Genomic DNA, 22,960 nt, shown 5'->3' with positions numbered 1-22,960 from the left:
TTTAAAAGCTAGTCATTTAATGTTCATTCTTAACGTTTCAAAACCAATGGAAAACGTTTAAGGTAGTGAGCCTAATTATCAGGTGTCCTTAAAAAGTTTCAAATTAGTTTCTATTAAATAGTTTCTCAACATGTTAACAATGCCCAGCTGAGTTCAAAAAGCCTTTATACATATTTTTTCACCGTGCCTATTTGCTTTTATTTTACTTTAATCATCAGTGTTCCGGCCTCGGAGTGAATTAGGCCTGAGGAAAGAAGGCGAGCTGATGGGGGGATGAGTGATTTCACACGCGTGCTTGAGGGTTTTTGTTAATTCCAAAATGAAAATAGTTAAAGTAAAATAAGGACTGTTTCAAATACAGTCCAAATGCTGACCCAAATCCCCCAAAAATGAAAAAGGAAGACTTTAGTGGATCGCGTCTAAAAGAAACACATACGTGCACACGCCAGATAGGCTGCGATGATAATTTCAGCCAGAGATGTCGTCAGCAAGTAAAATAATTTGAAGTTACAGACACCACCTTTTAGAATATTTGTGGTGTATTCGTCCTCTCACAGAAAACCACGACATGACAAAAACGATCACCAATCATACGCCCTCCAATCAGTTTTCATTTTCAGCGTTCCTGAAATAGCTCCAGGAAGCTACTACGTTACTAGTAAGGAGCCAGATGTGGTTCCAGAGCCGCAGGTTGCTGATCCCCGGTTTAAGGAAATGGAATTAAAAAAGAAAAGTCCAAAGGTCCTTGTATCTGCTTACCTTGGCAACAATCACATTATACAACCGTCCAAAGGGTGGATCATTTACGATGGTTAAATATATTCAGATGCCAATAAATGGAATGATTACAGATACCAAAGAATTCCAACTGTGTGTGTAATCAGTGTGGCTGTCTAGAATGACGCAAGGAGGGAGTGGTCATGCAAAACCTACGGCAGACAATTAAACCCTGACAAGCCTCTTGGGTTCTGGAACCCAAGTCAGTAGCCATGGCCAGATGCCACGCGGACAAAAACGTGGAGCTCCAAATAAAGGGAAAAGCCAACGAGGACAAGGCCAAATGCCGAACGGACTGCATTGAGAAACCTTTACAAAGGTGCTTCGGGAATGTGGGAGATTTTGTCGGATCTCATCCCTGGTGGTTCCTCATCGTCCCACTCGCTGTCTCGGCCGGTTTGGGGAGTGGGTTCTATTTTCTGGAGGAGAGCATGTCCAACAATATCGAGCTGCAGTTTACTCCTGTTGACGGCCCAGCCAAGCAGGAAAGGAAATACATCCAGGAGACTTTTCCCGAAAACAATTCCATGTTTTCACCTTGGAGACTCACCACGGATGGCATTTACGCATCAGTCATCGTGACGAGTGGTGAGAATATTCTGACGAAGGAGGCGCTCACTGACGTCTTGGACCTGGATAAGAAAATCAAAAGGATTTCTGTGCAGTCCGATAATAACTTTTATCAATACAAGGATCTTTGTGCAAAAGTGAGAACGGGAGTGTGCAACACAAACGGCATCCTCGAAATCATCAGATACGACGCTTCGATGATTGACAAGGTCAACCTGACGTATCCTATTTTTCACAGCATATTCGGGGGGGTTCCCTTGCAATTTAGTTTAGGCGGCGTGCGGCTGGAAGAGCAGAGCTCGGTGGTTGAAAGCGCAAGAGCCATTCAGCTCCGCTATTTTCTCCAAGAGGGTAACACGAGTGTAACGGACCGGTGGTTGGAAGGCTTTCTCGATCTCCTCTCCAATGAATCGTCTTATCAGGTAAAAAAAAAAACACCTGAATTTCATACTAAAACCAGGGGTCAGCAAACCTTTTAAGTCCCGGTCCGCATTTGTTTGAAAATATTTGCGCGGAGTTGATTGATGAATAGTTGAAAATTTTTCTTTTCTTTTGTTAATGCTGATAGAGAGTCTTAAATCCGACACCTCGGCAATATGTGGGGAAAATAATTAACACAAGCCAAGTAATGTTTTCACATTCTGTTATAAAGGGATCATTTCATTCAATTGGCTTTGAAACAGAAAATATATAAATGAATATACTGTATTCATTTATGAATACAAATTTTAATAGGAGTGATAGAAAATTAATATCTTCCTTCTTAAGCAATACCTTTGATCATTAGCTACCTCAGAAGTGTTTTATTGTGTGGGATGCAATATCTGGATAAATAAAATTGATTTTTAAAAAAAGCATTGTTGGCCTGGAGAGGGATGAGCAACACCCCACACGAAATGGTGCACCTCCGACCCTCCTGGATAAGGGAATATATGGAAAAAGGTAGCCAGCTATTTGAAATTTGTCCATGAGCGCAATGAAAAATACAGTTTTTATGGGGGCACACAAATTGACACAGGCTAAGAAATCTAGAAATGTTAATAAAATAATATCCCCAAATTTTCCCTATTTGATGCATGGTAGTACAGTGAGTGGTTCGGAGTGGCGCGTGGCTTGAGCGACATCCAGTGGACTTATTTAAAACTGTAAGTCATCGTTTGATGAGAAACTGCTCCGTTTTTTTACTATGCTTCTCTCAGCATCCTCTCGCAGGGCGGATTCAATCCATTGGTGGGCCTAATATGGCCCACAGGCCGTAGTTTGGCAACCCCTCAATTAATAGTAATAATGGAAGTTGAGTTTGGACTTTACAAATATATTACCTGATTTTTTTTTTAACCAAATAACCTTTAAAAGGTTGTTTTAATTTTCATCTACAAAAAAATCTTTACTACACGATTAAATTACACTTATGTCTCACATGAGCATATCTGGAATTTAGATGATCTAAAAGACTGAAGTGCAAAACATTCAGCTAACATCAAGTTCTGTGCGTGCATGTGGTTTTGTATAAGAAGGAAAATATACACAATGACAATGAAATCCAATAAAGCATGAATATAATACAAATATTCAAAGCAAACTGAGACACCCAAACATATCACCCTGAAAATATATATATTTCAGATTGTTTACACTCGTGTTTTAATCAACTACCAGGCAACATTATATTTGCAAGGACCTTTTATACAGAATGTCCACAAGGGCAAACTGAAGCCTAACATCAATGTGACACACAAAAAAAGGGTGGGCAAACTATGGCCCGCGGGCTACATGCGGCCAATCATGCTTTTGAATCCGCTGAACAAAAAAATGGTAAAAATAATCTCATGACGCAAAATTACAGCAAAACTAATTATCCAAGTGAGTGGTTAAAAGTATTGTTTTACTTTAATTCTGAAACGGATAAAGACATATAATAGAAATTCTACAAAAGCATTACTAAGTATAAACCAAATATCAAACCAAGACCTAATATATCAAGAGTTTTAACACCAATGTGGTGAAACCAATCTAGCAAAAATATAAAAAGAAATTTTATATACATCTGTCTACATGTATATTTACAGTATTTATAGAATAGAATATACCTTTATTGCCATTGTTACAAAATGGGTTGAACACATTGTGACAACTAAATTGGACGTGGCACTCCAGTTCACATTTAACAGTGAGGATAAAAGAAAACAAGACAGATAAAGGAACAAAGAAGATAAAGGTTATATTTTACACAATATAAAGGAACAAAGAAGATAAAGGTAATAATTTACACAATATTTACACAAGAAATGTGGGCATATTACATACAGTTTTGGGATCGTATTAGTGCAATATGCGGTAGTGCAAAAATACATGCAAATTTCAAAAATTGCATAGGTTTCCAAGCCTGGGTCCCTGGCCAAATTTGTTAATCCAATATGTCCCGCGTCTCCAAACATTTTCCCATCCCTGCAGTAAATTAAGATAAGACCTACAATATTTTTCAAGAAAATAATCCTCACACAACTCTGTTAAGAAGAACCGGCGTACCTACGGAGTTAATCACGCACAACAAAAGAGTTAATGCGGAATGTCCGAGACATACTGGGCGGCATTAGCTCAGTCTTGGGATCAAGAGGTCGCAGAATTGATTCCCGGCTCCTCCGTGTTATATGTCAAAGAAACCCTGATGCCCCCAATAAGCAGGTAGGCGCCTTGCATGGCTGACTCCCTATTGGTGTGTGAGTGTGTGTGTGAATGGGTAAGTGTGAAGCACATTGTAAAGCGCTTTGGGAGGTCTTCATTGACCTGAAAAGCGCTATGTACAAAAGTCAATTCCATTGAAGTTGGGAAAAAGTTTAAAATGTCAGTAAAATTAGAATAGAATGACTTGCAAACCTTTTCTAACCCATATTTAAATGAATACACCACAAAGACAAGATTATCCATGTTCAAACTCATAAACTTTATTTCCATAAGCAAATAATGATAAACTTAGAATTTTATAATTGCAACAAGTGCCAAAGTAGTTGGGAAAGGGGCTTCTTCACCATTGTGTTACATCACCTTTCCTTTTAATAACACTCAATAAACGTTTAGGAAGTGAGGAGACTAGTTGTTGAATCGTTGATAGTGGAATCCTTTCCCATTCTTGCTTTATGTACAGCTTCAGCTGTTCAACAGTCCGGGGTCTCCTTTGTCTTATTCTGCGCTTTATAATGCGCCACACATTTTCAATGGGAGACAGGTCAGGACTGCAGGCAGGCCAGTCAAGCACCCGCACCCTCTTACTACGAAGCCACGCTGTCGTGAGACGTGCAGTGTGTGGCTTGGCATTATCCTGCTGGAAGAAGCAAGGGCGCCCATGGTAAAGATTCTGTTTGGATGGCAACATACTTTGTTCCAAAACCTGAATGTACTTTTCTGCATTAATGGTGCCTTCACAGATGTGCAGGTTACCCATTCCTTGGCCACTCATGCACCCCCATACCATCACAGATGCTGGCTTTTGCACTTTGCGTGCATAACAGTCTGGGTGGTTCTGTTCTTCTTTGGACCGGAGGACACGACGTCCACAATTTCCAAACACAATTTGGAAAACTGACTCATCAGACCACAGAACACTTTTCCACTTTGTATCAGTCCATTTTAGATGGGCTCGGGCCCAGAGAACCCTGCGGCGTTTCTGGATGTTGTTGATGAATGGCTTACGCTTTGCAACATAAAGTTTTAACCCACACTTACGGATATAGCGTCGAACTGTATTGACTGACAGTGGTTTTCCAAAGTGTTCCTGAGCCCATGTGGTGATGTCCTTTACACATTGATGTCGGTTCTTAATGCAGTACCGCTTGAGGGCTCGGAGGTCACGGGCATTCAATAATGGTTTACGGCCATGCCGTTTACGCACAGTGATTTCTCCAGATTCCCTGAACCTTTTCACAATATTATGGACTGTAGATGATGATATCCCTAAATTCCTTGCAATTGTACTTTGAGGAATGTTGTTTTTAAACTGTTCAACAATTTGCTCACGCAGTTGTTCACAAAGAGGTGAACCTCGCCCCATCCTTGCATGTGAATGACTTAGCTTGTTCGGGTCTCCCTTTTTTATACCCAGTAACAACTCTCACCTGTTGCTAATTCATCTGTTCACCTGCAAATAGTTGGTTGATTTCCATTCATCCACTTTCTGAGTAGTTATTGACACCTGTCCCAACTATTTTGGCACGTGTTGCTGTCATCAAATTACAGAGTTGATGATTTTCTCCCAAAACAATAAAGTTTATGAGTGAAGACAATAAATATGTTGTCTTTGCTGTGCATTCATTTAAATATGGGTTGAAAAGAATTTGCAATTTACTTGGATCAATTTTTATTTGCAATTAACACACTTTCCCAACTTCATTGGAATTGAGTTTTGTAAATGCAGACCATTTACCATTTGTGGCTTACACAGGACTGAACATAATCAAATTGTCTCTCAAAGGTGTCAGCATGGAATTCTAGACTGTAATTGTATGGTAAATAATTATTGTATAGATTTCTGTATGCTTTTAAATATTTTAGCGGAAAACGTGAAAAAGACAACATCATATATAAAGCGTAAAGCGCTTAGGGAGGTTTTCATTGACTTGCAAAGCGCTATATAAGTGCAGACCATTTACCATTTAGCATGATTGAAGGTATGAAAATAGAATGATGCAACCCTCGAGCTGTATGCATTTAAATGTGCTTCTGAAGAACTGCATTAATGCGTTTCACGTTTCTTCTTTTATAGGTAACAGTAACATACTCGACCTCCATGTCGAGGCAGTGGGAGTTTGAGAAAATATCCTCGTCGGTGATTGTGTTATTCTCCATCACCTATGCCATTGCTAACACGTTTTGTGTTATGTCATGCTGGAGGTCAAGAACATTTTAACACATATTGTACGTTTGGGAACATGAGCTGTTGGAATTCATTTCCAATGTTCATTTTCTCAAAAAATTCTTAGGCTGGACAATGTTCGGACAAAGGTGTGGGTGGCCATCTGCGGTGTGCTGACCCCAGCTCTCGCAATCCTCAGTGGTTTTGGATTGCTTCTGATGTTGGGCCAACCTTTTGTCATTACGGTCGCTTCTGTGCCTTTTATGATATTGGGTAAGTACAGTTTAGGAATACAGTGCCTGAAAATATATCTGGTTCATTTGACATCCAGAAAACATTTATACACACACACATAAATATAACCTTGGTCTTAGATTCTCACACACACACAATCTAACATAAACAGTAATCCTTCACTATACTATACGGTTCACCTTTAACGGTCTCACTGCTTCACAGATTTTCATTATCTATTGTGTTCTGCATTCTGACTGGCTAAACAGCCCCTAATGCAGTAGGCAGTTCCTAATGAATAATGAATACATAATGAATACAGGGCAGCACGGCGGCGCAGTGGTTAGCGCGTGTGCGGCACAGTTCTAAGGTCTTGGGAACCTCCTGTGTGGGTTCAATTCCAGCTACCGGACTTCCTGTGCAGAGTTTGTATGGTCTCCCCGTGCTTGCGTGGGTTTCCTCCGGGCACTCCGGTTGCCTCCCACATTCCAAATACATGCATTATAGGTTAATTGGCCAGTCCAAATTATCCCTAGGTGTGAATGAGCAAGTGAGTTGTCCCTCTCTGTGTGCCCTGTGACTGGCTGGCAACCGGTTCAGGTTGTCCTCTGCCCAATGGACAGCTGGGATGGGCTCCAGCAGCCCCGCGACCCTACTGAGGATAAGCAGTACAGATAATGAATGGAAGTACAATACATTACACATTACTTTCATTATTTAAAGGGACATAGTGTTATTTACCAGTTTCTAGTGGTAAAAAAAGTGTTCTGTTTAAAAAAAAGGGGACCTGTTACCATCAATATCAAGCAGTCTTTGTTTTGTCCCCACCAATAATATGCGCGGAGAAAAAAAACAAAAAAAACAATCTTGGGTAGGGGCGCGAGAGGATTTCTTCTTCTGAAGGGGGGACGTGAATAATTGAGAAGCACTGATTTAGACTAATGGAAGATGGCATTGATGTTTGCCATCTTGCTGCTACAGGTCCCAATAAAAAAACAAAACCTTGATAAAGGCTAGGCAGGATTTTTTTCTGAGAAGAAAAATAGTGCTTTTTAGTCACTTTGAGTCTCTGTACTTTGTATTAATCTTTGTGCTTGTTTTATGCCGTTTTCGGCTGTGGTTATATCTTACACAGTGTCCCATTAAATCCAGGTTTCCTTGTATATATTTCCGACAAAAAAAGGGATACTGAGGTGGAACTTATCAAAATTGTTTTTTGAACGCAGTGCCGAAAACCACTAGAACAGGCATGACAAACATTGGATGATTTCATCAGGCCCGCCATAAATTTTTGAGTATCTAAAAAAAAAAAAAAATCTAGTCCCTAGACCATTTTTATCATGCAAATCAAATACTCCCTCTGGCTGCCAGAAGGCAGTAAATGCTTAGTAGTAGTAGTAGGTAGTTTGGACTACATATGATCAATCTTATTGCCCATGCACAGCTATAACTTTATTTTGTATTATTTATGCGTTTTAAACAACGACGCCATTTAAGGCAATTTTTTTATAGCCTTTTCTTGAGTTTTTAAAGCCCAATGAAATGGTTGATGTGTAAAACTTTATTCACTCGCATTTAATGCCAAACATCATGATTTCCCCCCTATTGTTTCTGAATAAATGTGTTATGCACAGAAAAAAAATCTCTTGTCATTCATATCATAATATGTAGGGTAGGCTACTTAACAACCAAAATATTTAAGTTTACAAGATTTTACTGATCTGGCCCTCCTGAGAACAGTCATGGTCTGGCCCCAGAGCCAAACCTGCACTGATAAATTGCTATTGGTGCAATGATGGAAAACACTCAGTCAGTGTATTTGTTTTGAAGACAGAGCGTCTTTGTTTTGTCTTCTCAGTTAGGTGACTTCAAAAAGAAACACCTCAGGGGGTGTACGGCTCATTCTTTGAGGATCGATGGAGCATTGAGCACATGATACCTATTCTTATCCGAGAGCCTAAACAAACCACAATGAACACTACACTCTTTGTCATTCGAGTTTGTGGCTTGCAAGTGGTAAAAACATCCAATTTCTATATCCTTTAAGGTGTCGGACTTGACGATATGTTCATCATGACCTCCTCCTGGCAGAGAACACGAGTGCGGGACAGGGTTCCCGTCCGCCTGGCTGACACCTACAGGGACTCTGCCATCTCCATCACCATCACCACCCTGACGGACGCCGTCTCCATTTTCCTAGGCTATATCACACCCTTCAACTCGGTCCGCTCATTCTGCCTCTATGCCGCCGTATCCATCTGCTTCTGCTACATTTACAACCTCACTTTCCTCGGGGCTTGCATGGCTCTCAACGGACGCCGCGAAGCCGAGAACAAACATTGGTTGACCTGCGCCAAGGTTCCGGAGAACTCGCCGTCATCCGTCACCTCAATCTGTTGTACCGGCGGTAGATATGACCGTACAACAGAAAAAGAGGAACCCGAGTTAATGAGTAAAATCTTTGAACGGTTTTATGGGCCCTTTTTGACGAGCAAATACATGAAAGCATTTGTATTTGTTTTTTACGCTCTCTATCTGGCTGTGAGCATCTACGGTTGCTGCATCTTAAAAGAGGGACTGGATTTGAAGAATTTGGCTCTGGATGACTCTTACCTCCGAAATTTTTACAGCGATGAAGCGGAATACTTTTCGGACTATGGGTACGTTGCCATGTTGGCAATGCAAGAGCCGTTTCCCTATTGGGATCATGAAAAAAGTAAGCGGTTACTTTCACAATTTGAAAACTTGGAATTTGTGGACAGTATTTTTGGTTGGTATCAATCTTTTGTGACGTATGCAAAGATTAGGAATCTTACCATCGAATCTCAAGATGATTTTCAATCCCAACTTTGGGATTTTGTAAAAACCCCGAATGAATACCGATTTGATATTAACTGGACTTCAGAAAAAGAGATTCGATCATCTCGAGTTTTTATTCAGACGCTTAATAACAAAATCCCGAGTCATGAAGTGATGACTGGACTCCGGCATGCGGCCGAGGAGTGCCCGGTTAAGGTTGCCGTTTATCACCCCGCTTTCATTTACTTTGACCAGTATACTGTTATTTTAGACAACACCATTCAAACCATTCTTGTGGCCGTGCTCGTGATGTTGCTCATTTCAATTTTCCTTATTCCGAGTCCGTTCTGTTGCGTGTGCGTGGCATGCGCAATCGCCTCAGTTATTGTTGGCGTGACTGGCTTCATGGCTCTTTGGGGTGTGAACCTGGACTCAATTTCTATGATCAACCTGGTTATGTGCATTGGTTTCTCTGTGGATTTCTCTGCGCACATTTCCTACGCATTTATCTCCAGCACGGAGAGCGATGCCAATAAGAAAGCAATTGATGCGTTGACGTGTTTAGGTTATCCAATAATGCAAGGGGCTTTGTCCACTATTTTGGGGGTGGTGGTGTTGTCTTTATCAAGTAGTTACGTGTTTAGAACATTCTTTAAGATTGTGTTCCTTGTGATTGCATTTGGTGCCTTTCACGGTTTGATGTTTATACCTGTATTTTTAACAGTTTTTTGGAGCTGCATGCGTTGGTGCATTTGAGTTTTTTTGTGTCCGAGAGGAAATAGTCTTTCCAATTATTTGCTACCTCCGACATTTATTAAGACATTTTTAAATTAAAAATGAGCTTGTGCACAGATTTTAAATGCATTTACCACATATTTATTTCATTTATATACAACAATTCCATGGGACCCTGTTGTTATATACAGCTATGAATAAGTAAACCTAAGGCGAAATTTCATATGTATCATCCACTTAATCAATAAATATTTCAAAATGCCAAAGGTGGGGAGCATAATGTTGTGGGCTATATCGGTTGGTACTGAAGCCATTAAATCTTTTTCATGCACAGTTGGAGTTATATGTTATGTGATTTGTTCCCAATGCAAAGAAGAAAGGAAATTTAGCAAATACAAGTAAGCGACTGTCAACTAAGTGCACACCAAACGTTCAGGTGTGTTCACATTTTAAAAGTGCCCCTCATCAAACTTAATAAAATAAAAACTTACATAGAGCACATTCTCCGAAGGCCACCATACAGGTATTAAGTAACAGGAAGCAAGCACAATCGACACAAGTGGATGCCAAATACAATTATATTAAATACGTATTCACCTCCAAAAGATTAAAAGATAAATCACAGCCAGCAGCTTTTTGGATTTTGGTGAACATTTACATTCACTTAGTGACTGATGTCCTGTCAAGATCTACAACATGTTTTTACTAGTGTGCCAGCAAGATGACTTGTACCTTGGAGAAGCATTCAGTACTTAGAGAAATTCATGACGTCAATGTAGAAATTAAAATTCATCACACTTAACTTATCTCTAGCTATTCAAATGTTTTCTGCACAAGTCCGAGTCCTTAACTCCACCCCCACGCCAGCCTCTCCTTTGTTGCCTTTCTCCTGGTTGCTTTCATCTCGTCTCCAAGTTCTTTCCCTCCAAGACCAGTTGAATCTCTTTGACATCCAGCGTTTCATACAAGAGCAGTGCATCAGCAAGGTTCTTATGCTCTTTGGCGTGAGACTTCAAGAGGGCTTTTGCTCGCTCGTAAGACTCCTGTTCGAAAAAAAAAATGTTCATTCAGCAAATAGAAGGCAGTAGGTGGGACATTCTGCTTGTGTTTTCATTAGATGTTTTAAAATAGCAGTACAAACCCCCAGTAATGCTCGGACTTCATGCTCGACAGCTGCTTGAGTCTCTGGACTTTGTTCAGTCATGTTTTTGTAGGTCATGATACCTAACTGATATAGGACCAAGAGAAGCATTAAAGATGAATGTGAACCTACCTATCAAAAATAAATAAAACAATACCAACATAAAGTTGGTCCTTTTTCCATCAATTTACCTTTTCACTCATTCCAAATCTTGTCACCATCATTTTGGCAATCTTGGTGGCACTATCAAAGTCACTTGATGCCCCTGGAAAAGAAACCGAATAAGACAACTTTGTATTTTGCAACATCAACTTGGCTTTTATTCCAACCTGTGGTTATGTACTCATGACCAAAAATGAGTTCCTCAGCAACTCGTCCTCCCATGCTGACATCCATCTGAGCAAGCAACTGGGATCGTGTTTCACTCCAGCGATCGTTTTCTGGGAGCATTGACACCTACCAAGATAATGAAGAGGCATTGAAAGTTTCTTCCCCGTTTGCACAGCCTATGGATGAAATACAAGTATTCAGATTTAAGCTATATCATGGTTTTTCTTCTTTGCGGATTTTCATCCTGCATTGTGTTCTGCATTCTAATTGGTTAAGCAACCCCTCCCCCTCTTCTCTACCTGTATGTGGCACAACAAGGGTTGCTGACTGGTTAAAATGTTATATTTTGCGGTTTTTATGTTGTTTAATCCGTATTTGACTGTTGGGGGAAGTGTATTAGTATTTTTAGGGGTATTGAGTTTTGCATGTCAGAAAAGGGTAAGTGAAGTACCAGTATATCACCAATAGCTGGTAAAGTCTCACAGGTCAGAGAAGGGTGCTTGCGCCAAGTCTCACGGGACCTCACGTGATTTAATGAGACTTGCTCAATAAATGATCCTTAATGTCAACAAGGAAATGGCGTCGTGTGAGACTGACATTTCTCATCTATTTTGCAGATGAGGTAAAACAACAACAAAAAAACAAAATATATAAAACAAATGTGTAACACCAGCTGGAGCTAGACCATCCACCTGGGTCCCGTAACATGTACGTCAATAATGTTACAATTTAATGTGTACCCATACGAAGTTCAGCTTGCTTACATTATATACGTGCGTATTCTCGTGAAATTTTAGTTTTGCGGAAACTTCAGCGAGTAGGTGTTCATTACAGTTTTCCATTGTTATTAATGGTGACAGGTCGTGATTGTTTTGCCAACAAAAGAACTACAACAACTGCCTATCACAAAAACACACGTGCACTGTGGACTTAAAAAGAAGAAAACGCTGCAGAGCAGAGTCAGGATGCAGTGGCTCCTTCAGAAGAACAGTGAGATAAGCCGTGAGAGGGAGTGTGAAACACCCCCTTTTTGTAACAGTATGACCCAGCATCAATGTTGTGGGGTATGACGTCATGTCACACACACACAGGAGTGGAGGAATACAGTACAGTTGAGCATACACGACAGCTTTTGGCATCATATTTATGATCACTCTTTGTTGGACTACACTTTGAATTTTTTTATAATTATTTTACATTTCTCCCACTCAATCCAGATACTTAGGCGCACTGTGCTAAATAAACATCGCCGGATTATCGGGCGGGCTGATTATCGGCACTAATATATGGGAATTTGACAGGTATCGGTTTTGGCAATTCTATTAATTTGAGCCTCTCTTTCGGTCGCTCCTACTCTTCCCCTCCTCGCTACCCACCCTGCACCTTCTTATTGGATGAGAGCCCAGGGCGGACCCACTGAAGCAAAAGCTTTTCTGACTCAACAGACTAAAAAGAGCAGCAGCTACGCTGACTCCCCGACATGCCCGAGTATGAATCAAGCCGCTGATAATAGAGATTTCCGTGCCGCAGTAGAAAAGCGTGTGGGTGATTAAGAGATAGTGTAAAAAGCATAGTTAACTTGTTTAAGGGAAGCACATTTAGGTGGAAACTGATGTATCAACCAAGCGTGTGTGTTTGTGATCAAAGGAGAGAATAACAAATACGCTAAAGTGGAAAGCTGAGTGATTAGCTGTTACAATGATATAAGTTAGTCAATCTGGCTCTGAAACAGGGGTGCCTGCACATTTCAATTTGTGAGCTCCGTTGAAATTTCCATTGCTTTGGGCACTTTTTCTGTAAGTTAATTTGAGTCACGTTTGTTGTATTGACATTTTTATTTATTTATTAAAAAAAAATGGTTTTCATGTACCCTTATACGAGTTACTGCGTAGCCTACATTTTTATCTTGCATAGTTATCTTACACCTACACCACAAGCTAAGTAATGTTAGTTGTGTTGAAATTTTAATGTATTTACTGCAAAAGGTTTTAAGGAGCATTTTAAGTTTTTAGGTATCTTTATACTAGAGATCAACTAATATCTGTTTTTCAAAGCCGATACCAAATATGATAAATTATACATTATTTAGATATTTGGAGCCTATATTAATTTGCTGTAAAGGATTAGAAATTGGCGTAAGAAAATGTTAATAATGTAAAAAAAAAAAAAAAAAAGATTTGTTTTAAATTGAAAAAAATTCTTAAAAGCGCTCGGAAACTTGTTTTAAGTTGAACTAACATGACTAATCTTTCACTTAAACCAAAAACTAACACTGCAGAAAATAAAATTAGGCTTAGCAGCAACTCATATAAAAAAGGTACACAAAGACTTAAATAGCGCCCAGATTTTTATTTTATTTTTCATTTTACTAAAAATAAAAACGTCAATACATGCTACATGATTTAAATCAACTTAAAACAAAAAGTGCAAAAAGAAATGGAAATTTTAAAAGAGCTAAAAAGCTGAATAGTGTGGACATTTCTGTTTTAGAGGCAGATTGACAAATAAACGTCATAATGAAAGCTAATATATCAGTCTCCACCTCAACCTGCTTCCATTAATCAAGTTAACTACACTTTTTACATTATCTACTAATCACTTTTCTACCACGGACTTTTAAAAATCTCAATATTATCAGTGAATTGTTTCACACTCAGACATGTCAGGGAGTTAGCAGACCTGTGGCTGTTTGCAGTCCGAAATTTTTTTGTTTTGGTGCTTTTGCCACGGTTGCTTATCCAATCAGAAGGCGTGGGCAGCGAGGAGGGAGGAGTACGAGCGACGGAGAACTCGGCTGCTTTTGAAAGCCTGAATCGTCCAGTCGATTGAATAAAACGCCGGACCCGAAATACAGCAAATTCCCAAATATTACTACTAATAAGGGCGAGACAGCAACTGCAGGGTTCAAGTCCAGACACGGGAGCATCCCCGTATGGAGTTTGCATGTTCTTCCTGTGGCTGCGTGGGTTTCCAAATTTTCCCAAGGTGTGAATAAGCGAGTGAGTTGTCGGTCGCTGTGTGCCCTGCGACTGGCTGGCATCCAATTCAGCGTGTCCCCTGCCCACTTCCCACTTCCCGTAGATAGCGGGGATGGGCTCCAGAACCCCTACAATCCTACTGAGGAAAGCGGTACAGAAAATGGATGAATGGATGGTACCAATAAGCGGCACGCCTGATAATCGATAGACCTCTTTTTAAAAGTTGCTGCCAAGCCCGATTTTATTTTCAGCACTCTTACTTTTTGGTTTGAGTGAAAGATTATTCATGTAAGTTGTGTTGAAATTCTAATTAGAAAAAGGTTTTAGAGAGCTGTTAAAGTTTTATTTCAATTAACAACAAATATTCTTTGTTTCTTTTTGCATAGACATTTCTAAGCCTGTACAGCAAATGAATATCGGCTCCAAACAATTGTTATCAGCCTCCTCTTAACTCTAATAATCTGTATTGGTCCTGAAAACCCCATATTGGTCTGTCCCTAGAACTAATCGCCACGATGTGAAGCAGTCAGTTCAGATTGATTGATGATTTAAACCATTATTTTGCCGTTCAGAAGTTATTTGCTAAAAAAACTTTAATAGAGGACTTTTATTTGTTGAATGCTTGAGCTTGAAAATAGGGATTTTTCTTTTATTTCAATGTATAATAAAGTAACTAATTGTAAAAAAACAAAAGGTTTCTGCTTTGCAGTTTTTGTCACGGGTTAAATTTTGGATCGGAACCCTAACAAAAAACGAGAGATTACTATACTTACATGTCCTAGACTAGGCCCCCTTGGCATAATGGTGGCTTTGTTAATGGGCATGGCATCTTTTGTGTAATAGGCTACAATAGCATGACCAGATTCATGGTAAGCCGTGATGATCTTGTTCTTCTTGTCAATTTCAGCACTCCTCCTCTCGGGGCCTTGGATTTGTAAAAAGAAAAAAACAATATGAACATAATGACAAATAACCAAAAGTATAATTGTCAGAAAACTGGGCACGAATATAATGTCTATATTTCAGTCCCCAATAACTGGACTCACCCATGAGAATTTTGTCCTTGGCAAATTCCAGCTCCTTCATGGTGACCATGTCTTTACCATCAACTGCTGCCTTCAGCGCAGCCTGGTTTACCAGATTCTCCAAATCAGCACCAGAAAATCCCACGGTGCCCCGTGCAATAAGTTTCGCCTCAATGGCTACGAAAGAATAATATTTGTTAATCTGCACAAACATTTCAATGTCTGAACATACATTCTACTGCCTGAATGCTGTTGTAATCTTATGACTTTTATCTCACACCTGGATCCACTTTAATCTTTCGGAGGTACCAATTGAGAATCTCTGTCCGTCCTTTCACGTCCGGTTTGGGGACAGTCACCTGCATGTCGAATCGTCCTGGGCGGATGAGGGCGCTAAGGAACATAAACAGGTTACAAAACGGTTCTTTTATGCTCGACCAGGAAAGGAAAAGAAGAATAGAAACTTACTTATCTAAAGCTTCTGGGAAGTTGGTGGCTCCAATAATAATGACACCTTCATTTGGTTTGAACCTACAATGTGACAATTTAGTGTCAATGAAAATGTCCTGTTAGGCCCAAAAGTGTTCTTATTTTGCTGTTCACTTAAAAACATTCCAAAATACAATAATATAATCAATATCAGTTAATGTGCACAATTTTGTGAACATTGTTAATCCGTCCAAACATTTTCGGGCCTAACAGTGTATGCAATGTGGATGTAAAATGAAAACATAAATATGCAACTTATTACCCATCCATCTCAGCAAGCAGTTGATTGATAGTTTGTCTTGAGTATGGGTGCATTGGAGACTCAATTCTTTTCCCACCCACACTGTCCAATTCGTCAATAAAGATAACGCAAGGAGCGTTAGATTTAGCCTCCCCTGGACAATAACATTTGATCAATGTATTTAAATAATCAAAGGTTATTCGAGCAATCAAAATCAGTAGTTATTTCTACGATAGAAGACATACTGAAAAGATTCCTGATGCGGCTGGCTCCAACTCCTACAAACATCTCATCAAACTCTGACCCCGAGGCATAGTAGAATGGAACATCTGCTTCTCCTGCCACTGCTCTGGCCAGTAAAGTCTTTCCAGTCCCTGGTGGGCCAACCAAGAGGACACCTAAACAGTTGCATAATAATAAAGAAGGGAATTATACAACCGAACTTTAAGCCAATTCAACGAACAGTCAAGTTGTTGCGTACGTTTTTTTCTGACCTTTTGGCAGTTTCCCCCCCAAGGTTGTGAACTTCTGGGGGTTCTTCAGAAACTCAACAACATCCTGCAGCTCATTTTTTGCCTCTTCAACGCCTTTGACATGCTCAAATGTCACATTTTTCATCTGGACAGGATCGACTGAGGAGTCCAGGCCTGTTGTGGTTCGGAACCGCACTGTGAAAAATGGTAAGTTCCAAATCACACTGCACGGCCTGTAGTCATTTTTTTCCACTTCAATTAAAATAGATTTTGCATTCAGTTTTTAAAAATTGTTTCCAAGTAAGAACTTAGAGATCATATTGGAACTGATTTTTTTCAGAAAGCAAAGAGATTAGTTTAGAAAACCAGGATTGCTTTTTCTTTACCCGATATGAAGGGAATCTTTGAGATGCCATACAGCCCAACAAGAAGCAACACCAACAAGATGAGCCGATTCCGCCTCAGGGACTCTAAACAGATGAAAGCATAAAGACATCAACTTTCCAAGGGGACTCAAACACTGGAACAAGCAATACGTGCCCGCAACACAATACCCATATACAGTATATACAGTTGATGCATCTCCTTGTCATTATTTATGAATCAAAATAACTAATCAGTTTTAACGTACCTTGTGTGCGCTGTGTCAACGATTGGGCTTTTAGAAATCCTTCAGCGAAACCTCTTTTGAAAGTATCTTGCTGTCCATCTGGGATATTCCCACTTTTTGTTAAACTGTCAAGACTTTCAACATCGATCCCCTTATCTCGTGTCAGGAATCCCTGTTTGTATGAGACAATTACTGAATACTTGCACATTCTTTTACACTCTACTGACTTCACGTGAAGGCATTAAACTTGGAATAAAGAGATAATAGGGACGAACACACATGGTAAAGCAAATTCGGCAGGATCGCTTTCAGAGAATGCCCTAGTGGAGTTTTCCACAGTTGATAAATAACCCACTAATGGTGGAAATTCAAATGCAAATTTCAAGCCCTAAAGGTCTAATATGAAGTGCAAATGCTCAAAATGCTTCAAACATCCAAAAATGAATTGCAACTTTTTCAAGTTTGACAATGAGATCATGTTAGTGCTGAAACGTACGTCTACTATTCCAAATACAGCTTCAACTTAGAGTACAATTTTACCTTCATGAAAGATGGAGGGAAACCTTCAGATTCCATTGGGCGTTCGATCGCTGACTGTAGTCTTTTGGTTTTGCTGCGTAATGTTTTAAAGCCTCTGTGCTGAACCCATACTATGGAAAACACAAAACCATTAGTTGTTTACTGGATTGAGGTGAACAGACCACACTGTCCTTAATAGCAACCGCTCTATGTAGGTATGTCACCTGATGAAGGTTTTAGATCTGTGAAGACTGATTGAAAAGGAAGGGGCCTCTGCTGGCAATAACCTGGGACTGACGTCTGAAGACGGGAAAACCCTAGCAAGAATGGACATTGTACTTGAACTCAGTGTTTCTGTGACCTTCATTGATGAAAACATGGTAATATGTAAAAATAAATGTGCATTTGTTACATTAAACTCAATAATGAATTGAATCCAGCAAAAGAGTTTGCCAGATTTCTGTTCTATTAATCATAAATTACCTATTCTTTGACCAATCCAATATTAAAGTATATATATAATTCAAGAAGAATAAAAGAAAAGCTACCACAACTCACCATGTTTGTTTGCAAAAAAAGAGTGTGTGGAAAGGTGGGACGTTTGCCAGAGTGTCCGTGCCCCAGTAATAGATGGAGGGGCTTTCTGTACATCTATACATGGTAACACTCTTATAGCCAACTCATCCAGCTGCTGCTTTCCCAGGTCTGACAAGCCAAGATCCCGTAAATTCCACAGAGGCTGTACAGTAAAAAAAAAAAAAAATTTTACCATTACTTCAGAATTTTACCAAATTGTACATATAACCGTTTTTACATACATATCAACGGGACTTTTTTTATTACCTCAGGGTAAGGAAGGTCTGACTGAGAGGCATGCTCATTAGGATGTCTTGGTTTGCCGATGAAGCTGCTGCTTCCAACTGAGCTTTTTAGAGAGTGGAAGACATTGAGGAGGTGACTCAGGGGAACGGTCACCTGTCAATTCAGGAAATCAAAGTAAAGAAAATTTAAGTATCAATCAACTAATTATATTCCAAAACGACCAAATACATTTAATGAAGTATTGTCCGCTAGTGGCAAAACGTGAGAGAACCTTTTTCAGATTCAGATATACTTTATTGTCATTCTAGTACACGTGTATACAGAACGAAATGACATTTTATTGTATAATTTAAAAAAAAAACATGACAGTTTGGCGCTGTTCATCGATATGTATCAAGCCTCTGGTAATGGTTTCAGAATGAAAAATAGCCATAATATGGCAGGAGTGGCTTTGGTCGGATCTTTGTCCACACATCCACATGCATATTTCTTGCATACAATACATTATGCTTCGTACATATTACCCGGCACAGCTTTAAGCCATGGCGAAAAACATTTTTCGGACAGCCACTGCTGACCAAGATAAAACTTACTTATGGTCCAAAATAAACTTCTTTGTTTTGTAGTTGCTGTTTGTATTTGGAGTAGACCTAAGACATGCATCTGCTCTGTAAGGCCCAACTGAAACCACATCACCGTTTTAATAGTTATGTGATTATGGTCAAGCAATGTTGCCACGAGAGTAAATCCGTGAATTAGTAAAAATATTTTACACTTCACAGCAGCAGTTTTCAAGCTGCAGTTTTTTGTCTGAACTAAAATGTAGTTAGTTTTAATACTAAATTATTTCAACACTTCAGTGCAGCATTTTTTTTGTTTTTATGCTGCATTTTTTTTTATCATATACAAAAGCTGCAACAAGTGCCAATGGGCTGTTGATGGCTGGACTTTGACTTGCTGGAATCTTGAAAATGTGCTATTCAGGGAAACCCCTGGGCTCGCGAGCGTGTAAAAGTTGGTGCCTGGATTCAGTTTCCTGCAACAAACTGTTATCTGGCAAGCAAAGTGCCTTTGTGCCGTTTATGGAAAGCATTGTTTGGATAGCGACAGTATCACAAATGCAAAAAACAAGAAAACCCCAAAGTAAAAGTTCTGCTTGAAGTCCATCCTTTCAGAAAAAGCTGTTTATCTTAGAAGTTTTCTTAGAACAAGTATTTTCAAAAAAACTTAACAATGTTTAACTGTTTTTACAAAAAAATAGGAAAAGCTAGAAACATACTTTGTTTTCTACTTAAAGATGAAGGTTCAAGATTTCTTTCCATATGCCTTGTGTCTGTGTGTGGAGTCAAACTTTGGAACAATTTACAAGACAAGATCAAACAATGGCCAACTGTTTACGTGTTCAGATTTAAATACAAAAAAAAAAAAACATTACTGGCAGAATACAGAGATGAAGAAAATGGGGTATGAGTGATACTAGAGATTGGAAATACTGCGTTGACATCTATAGTTAACCTTGTTGTTAGTGTTACTAGTATTGTAACTGTTATAATTGCTATTATTGTCATTATCATTGGTGCCACAACGATATTTAGTGACAAGTAGCATTATAACGTTAATAGATGGGTACTACGATGATTAGTGTATAAAATATTAGACTACTGTTATTATTTTAATTATTAACATCTGACCTATGTAATATGTATATCCGTGAGATGTTGTTATATTTAGAGACAAAAGAGGAGCTATCTGTAAAATGTAATTAATAGGAGAGTTTAAGGGGTAGGGAAAAAAAGCATCTGCTTCTTACTACCCCTTTTCGAACATTATGTTAAGTCAAGTCACGTTTATTTGTATAGCCCTTAATCACAGATTCTCAAATGGCTGCACAGACCACAGATTATTGCAAACCACAGACTGTTAACATTATTTTTGTTGTTGAGTCATTGTTTTTGTCCTGTTTTCATTTTATAATGTTCGAAATAAAGTTCTCATTCATTCATTCTTTCATTCATAAAGCTACAGAACTAAAATTTCGGTAGGCCTTCAAAATAAGTCAAAAGGGAAAAATTTGCCTGGTACCGGCTCTCTCAATTTGAGAAAATGTCTGGCATTAAATAAGTTTATAAAAATGATTTTTTTCTTTTGGATGAAGCTAATAAATTGTACTTACAGTATATCTTGCAGGATTGCAGACACAAAGCCCCACCAGTTAAATAGTCAACGTAATGAAGCCCATTGAGCACATGTGATATCCTCCAATGCCAATATCCTAATATTATTTTTGATTTTACTTTTATCTTATGTTTTAAGTTTTTAGTATTTTTTATTTATAGGGTATCACGCCAAATGTCATCGTAATCAATGTACAGTACATTGTACACAATGACAACAAATACATTTTAACCTTATACACGTGACATCCACAATTTGCTCATTGTACCACTCCAGTAGATCACGAGTTAGTCTCTCATGGCTATGGAGGACAAAACTGTCAAATAAACATTCTTATATCATACCTGTCAACCTTCGCGGCTCCATGCCCGTACAAACTGTCGTATTTTCCCTTACAAAATACAAAAAAAATCTTACACCATATATTTTTTTCCTGAATGATGCATGATGGGAAATCCCCAGGCGGCAGACGCATGCGCACAGTAGCATTAAACCGCTCGCTTCGTTTGCAATGGAAAAAAAAAAACGATACAGAGATAGAGGCTACCGCGGCGAACTTGTTAGACTTAATTGATTTGCCGTTTCGTGAGAGTCGGTATTTACCGGATGGTACCCATAATTGACAAATTTGCGTTTTTCCGTACAGATTTTCTTGAACGTCGTACACGTCTTAAAATGCATAATAAGCGTACTTTGTACGGCAAAAACGTACAGGTTGACAGGTATTTTATATGATGCCGTGAACTGCGTTGATTAGGCCTTAAACCGTTTTTCTTAGTCTCGCGAGAACTACGCTTAGCACAAAGTCAAGTCAACTTCGTAGCTATGGAAAGCAATCAAACAAAAGACACAGGAGGAAATTTCAAGTGGTTGCGTTAATTGAGCAACACAGTAAGGTTGGTCGCTCAGAACAGTGTAACAAATAGTACTGTACAATTATCGGTACCAGATTTAATTTGAAATGGACTTGACGTCCTTGCGCACTTAAAAATAGCGCACGGGCGAATTGCCAAGAACTTAAAAATGAAAATAAGTCTAAATGCTGCAGTGCGCCAGACTATTGATATCTGTACATCCCTGCACCTCAATACAAGTAAAACTATTAAATTATCTTCAAACCTCAAACTATTAGACATGGGCGGATCTATTACACCCGGCTTTCAATCGCAAATCGACAATTCTCACTGAAGAGGAAAAGAAACACGAACGTTAAGTGTGCCAAAATAGGCAAAATACTATTTATTGAAAAGCGCAGTTACATGTTACTCATTTTGAAAGCTGTGATTCAGGCTAGCTTGCTAAAACGCTTGCTAAGAGTGAGACTAAAACGAACAATAATAAGACGCTATTATTACCCCTAACCGCCGAAATAATCTTACCTGCGGCTGAACGCTCGTTGACAAAGAAAACATTTTAGCCAACAGAGGCCGTTAAACCATACAAATTGTCCTTCTTTACGCGTATCCTTGGCACTTCAACTTTTCCAAGCTAGCATGGAAAGGCGGACGTGACGTCAATTATTATGTACACTTGTTTTTGCATCCTCTTGACATCCAATGGTCCTCGATCTTGCTCTGCGTTTTTGTCTGGTAATTTTGCCTCAAAATAAACACGCAGATTCCCCGGTCTGTATTTTATATGGATGTAACGGGTGTAATAATAACTTATGTTTTGTTGAAATTCCTGCTGAAATATGTTTGTATAGTTTGTGTATACGTGTCCTACAATGACGAGTCCAACAGCGCTACCTGCTGGTATGGGGTAAGGTAAAGTTACGTGATTCTGATTTTATGACCGGAATGCGGATATTGTTAGCAGTTTCCAGTGCGCTGCTAACGGTAAGCCACAATCTTTTGGTGCTCTGCAAAAAGTTAATCGACAACATCAATTCCCTTACTGTGTATGTTGCAAGATTTTTAATTTGTGGTTTCAATGTTGTCAATTAACTTTTTGCGAAGCACCAAAAGGTCGAGGCTTACCGTTTGCAGCGCGCTGGAGACTGCTAACAATATCCGCGAATGTGGTCATAAAAGAGGCTAAACTAAACCTTACCCCATACCAGCAGGTGGCGCTGAGGTTCGGCTGCATCGGAGTCCAAATAATCGGCCTGTCCAATAAATAAAAATGCAGTTACAGTTTCAGTCAAATTTCCAAATGTCAGCGCCGGTGTTGTGCCGAGAACTACATCCCTGC

The 22,960-nt window shown here is 39.3% G+C and overlaps 2 protein-coding genes across 2 annotated transcripts; one reads left to right on the top strand and one right to left on the bottom strand.

Moving 5' to 3' along the window:
- Positions 1-870: 870 nt before the first annotated feature.
- Positions 871-10,297, top strand: ptchd3b (patched domain containing 3b). The gene is made up of 4 exons (XM_088334800.1): positions 871-1,769; positions 6,107-6,234; positions 6,324-6,469; positions 8,478-10,297. The coding sequence occupies exons 1-4, from the start codon at positions 990-992 to the stop codon at positions 9,983-9,985; spliced, it is 2,562 nt and encodes an 853-aa protein (XP_088190926.1). The 5' UTR covers positions 871-989; the 3' UTR covers positions 9,986-10,297.
- Positions 10,083-22,386, bottom strand: yme1l1b (YME1-like 1b). Its single transcript, XM_088334814.1, has 18 exons — positions 22,147-22,386; positions 18,614-18,745; positions 18,329-18,509; positions 17,995-18,087; positions 17,792-17,901; positions 17,273-17,423; positions 17,028-17,111; positions 16,663-16,836; positions 16,414-16,566; positions 16,190-16,322; positions 15,907-15,969; positions 15,719-15,831; positions 15,460-15,615; positions 15,187-15,338; positions 11,435-11,561; positions 11,297-11,370; positions 11,106-11,192; positions 10,083-11,007 (listed from the first exon to the last, which is right to left on the bottom strand). Exons 1-18 carry the CDS (start codon positions 22,177-22,179, stop codon positions 10,864-10,866), a joined length of 2,160 nt encoding a protein of 719 aa, XP_088190940.1. The 5' UTR covers positions 22,180-22,386; the 3' UTR covers positions 10,083-10,863.
- Between the last annotated feature and the right edge of the window lie 574 nt (positions 22,387-22,960).

This window comes from Urocampus carinirostris, chromosome 1, assembly GCF_059441175.1.
Source record: "Urocampus carinirostris isolate Australia breed hairy pipefish chromosome 1, RoL_Ucar_1.0, whole genome shotgun sequence".
In the NCBI taxonomy this organism is placed as follows: Eukaryota; Metazoa; Chordata; class Actinopteri; order Syngnathiformes; family Syngnathidae; genus Urocampus; species Urocampus carinirostris.
This window is presented reverse-complemented; position numbering and strand designations above follow the sequence as displayed.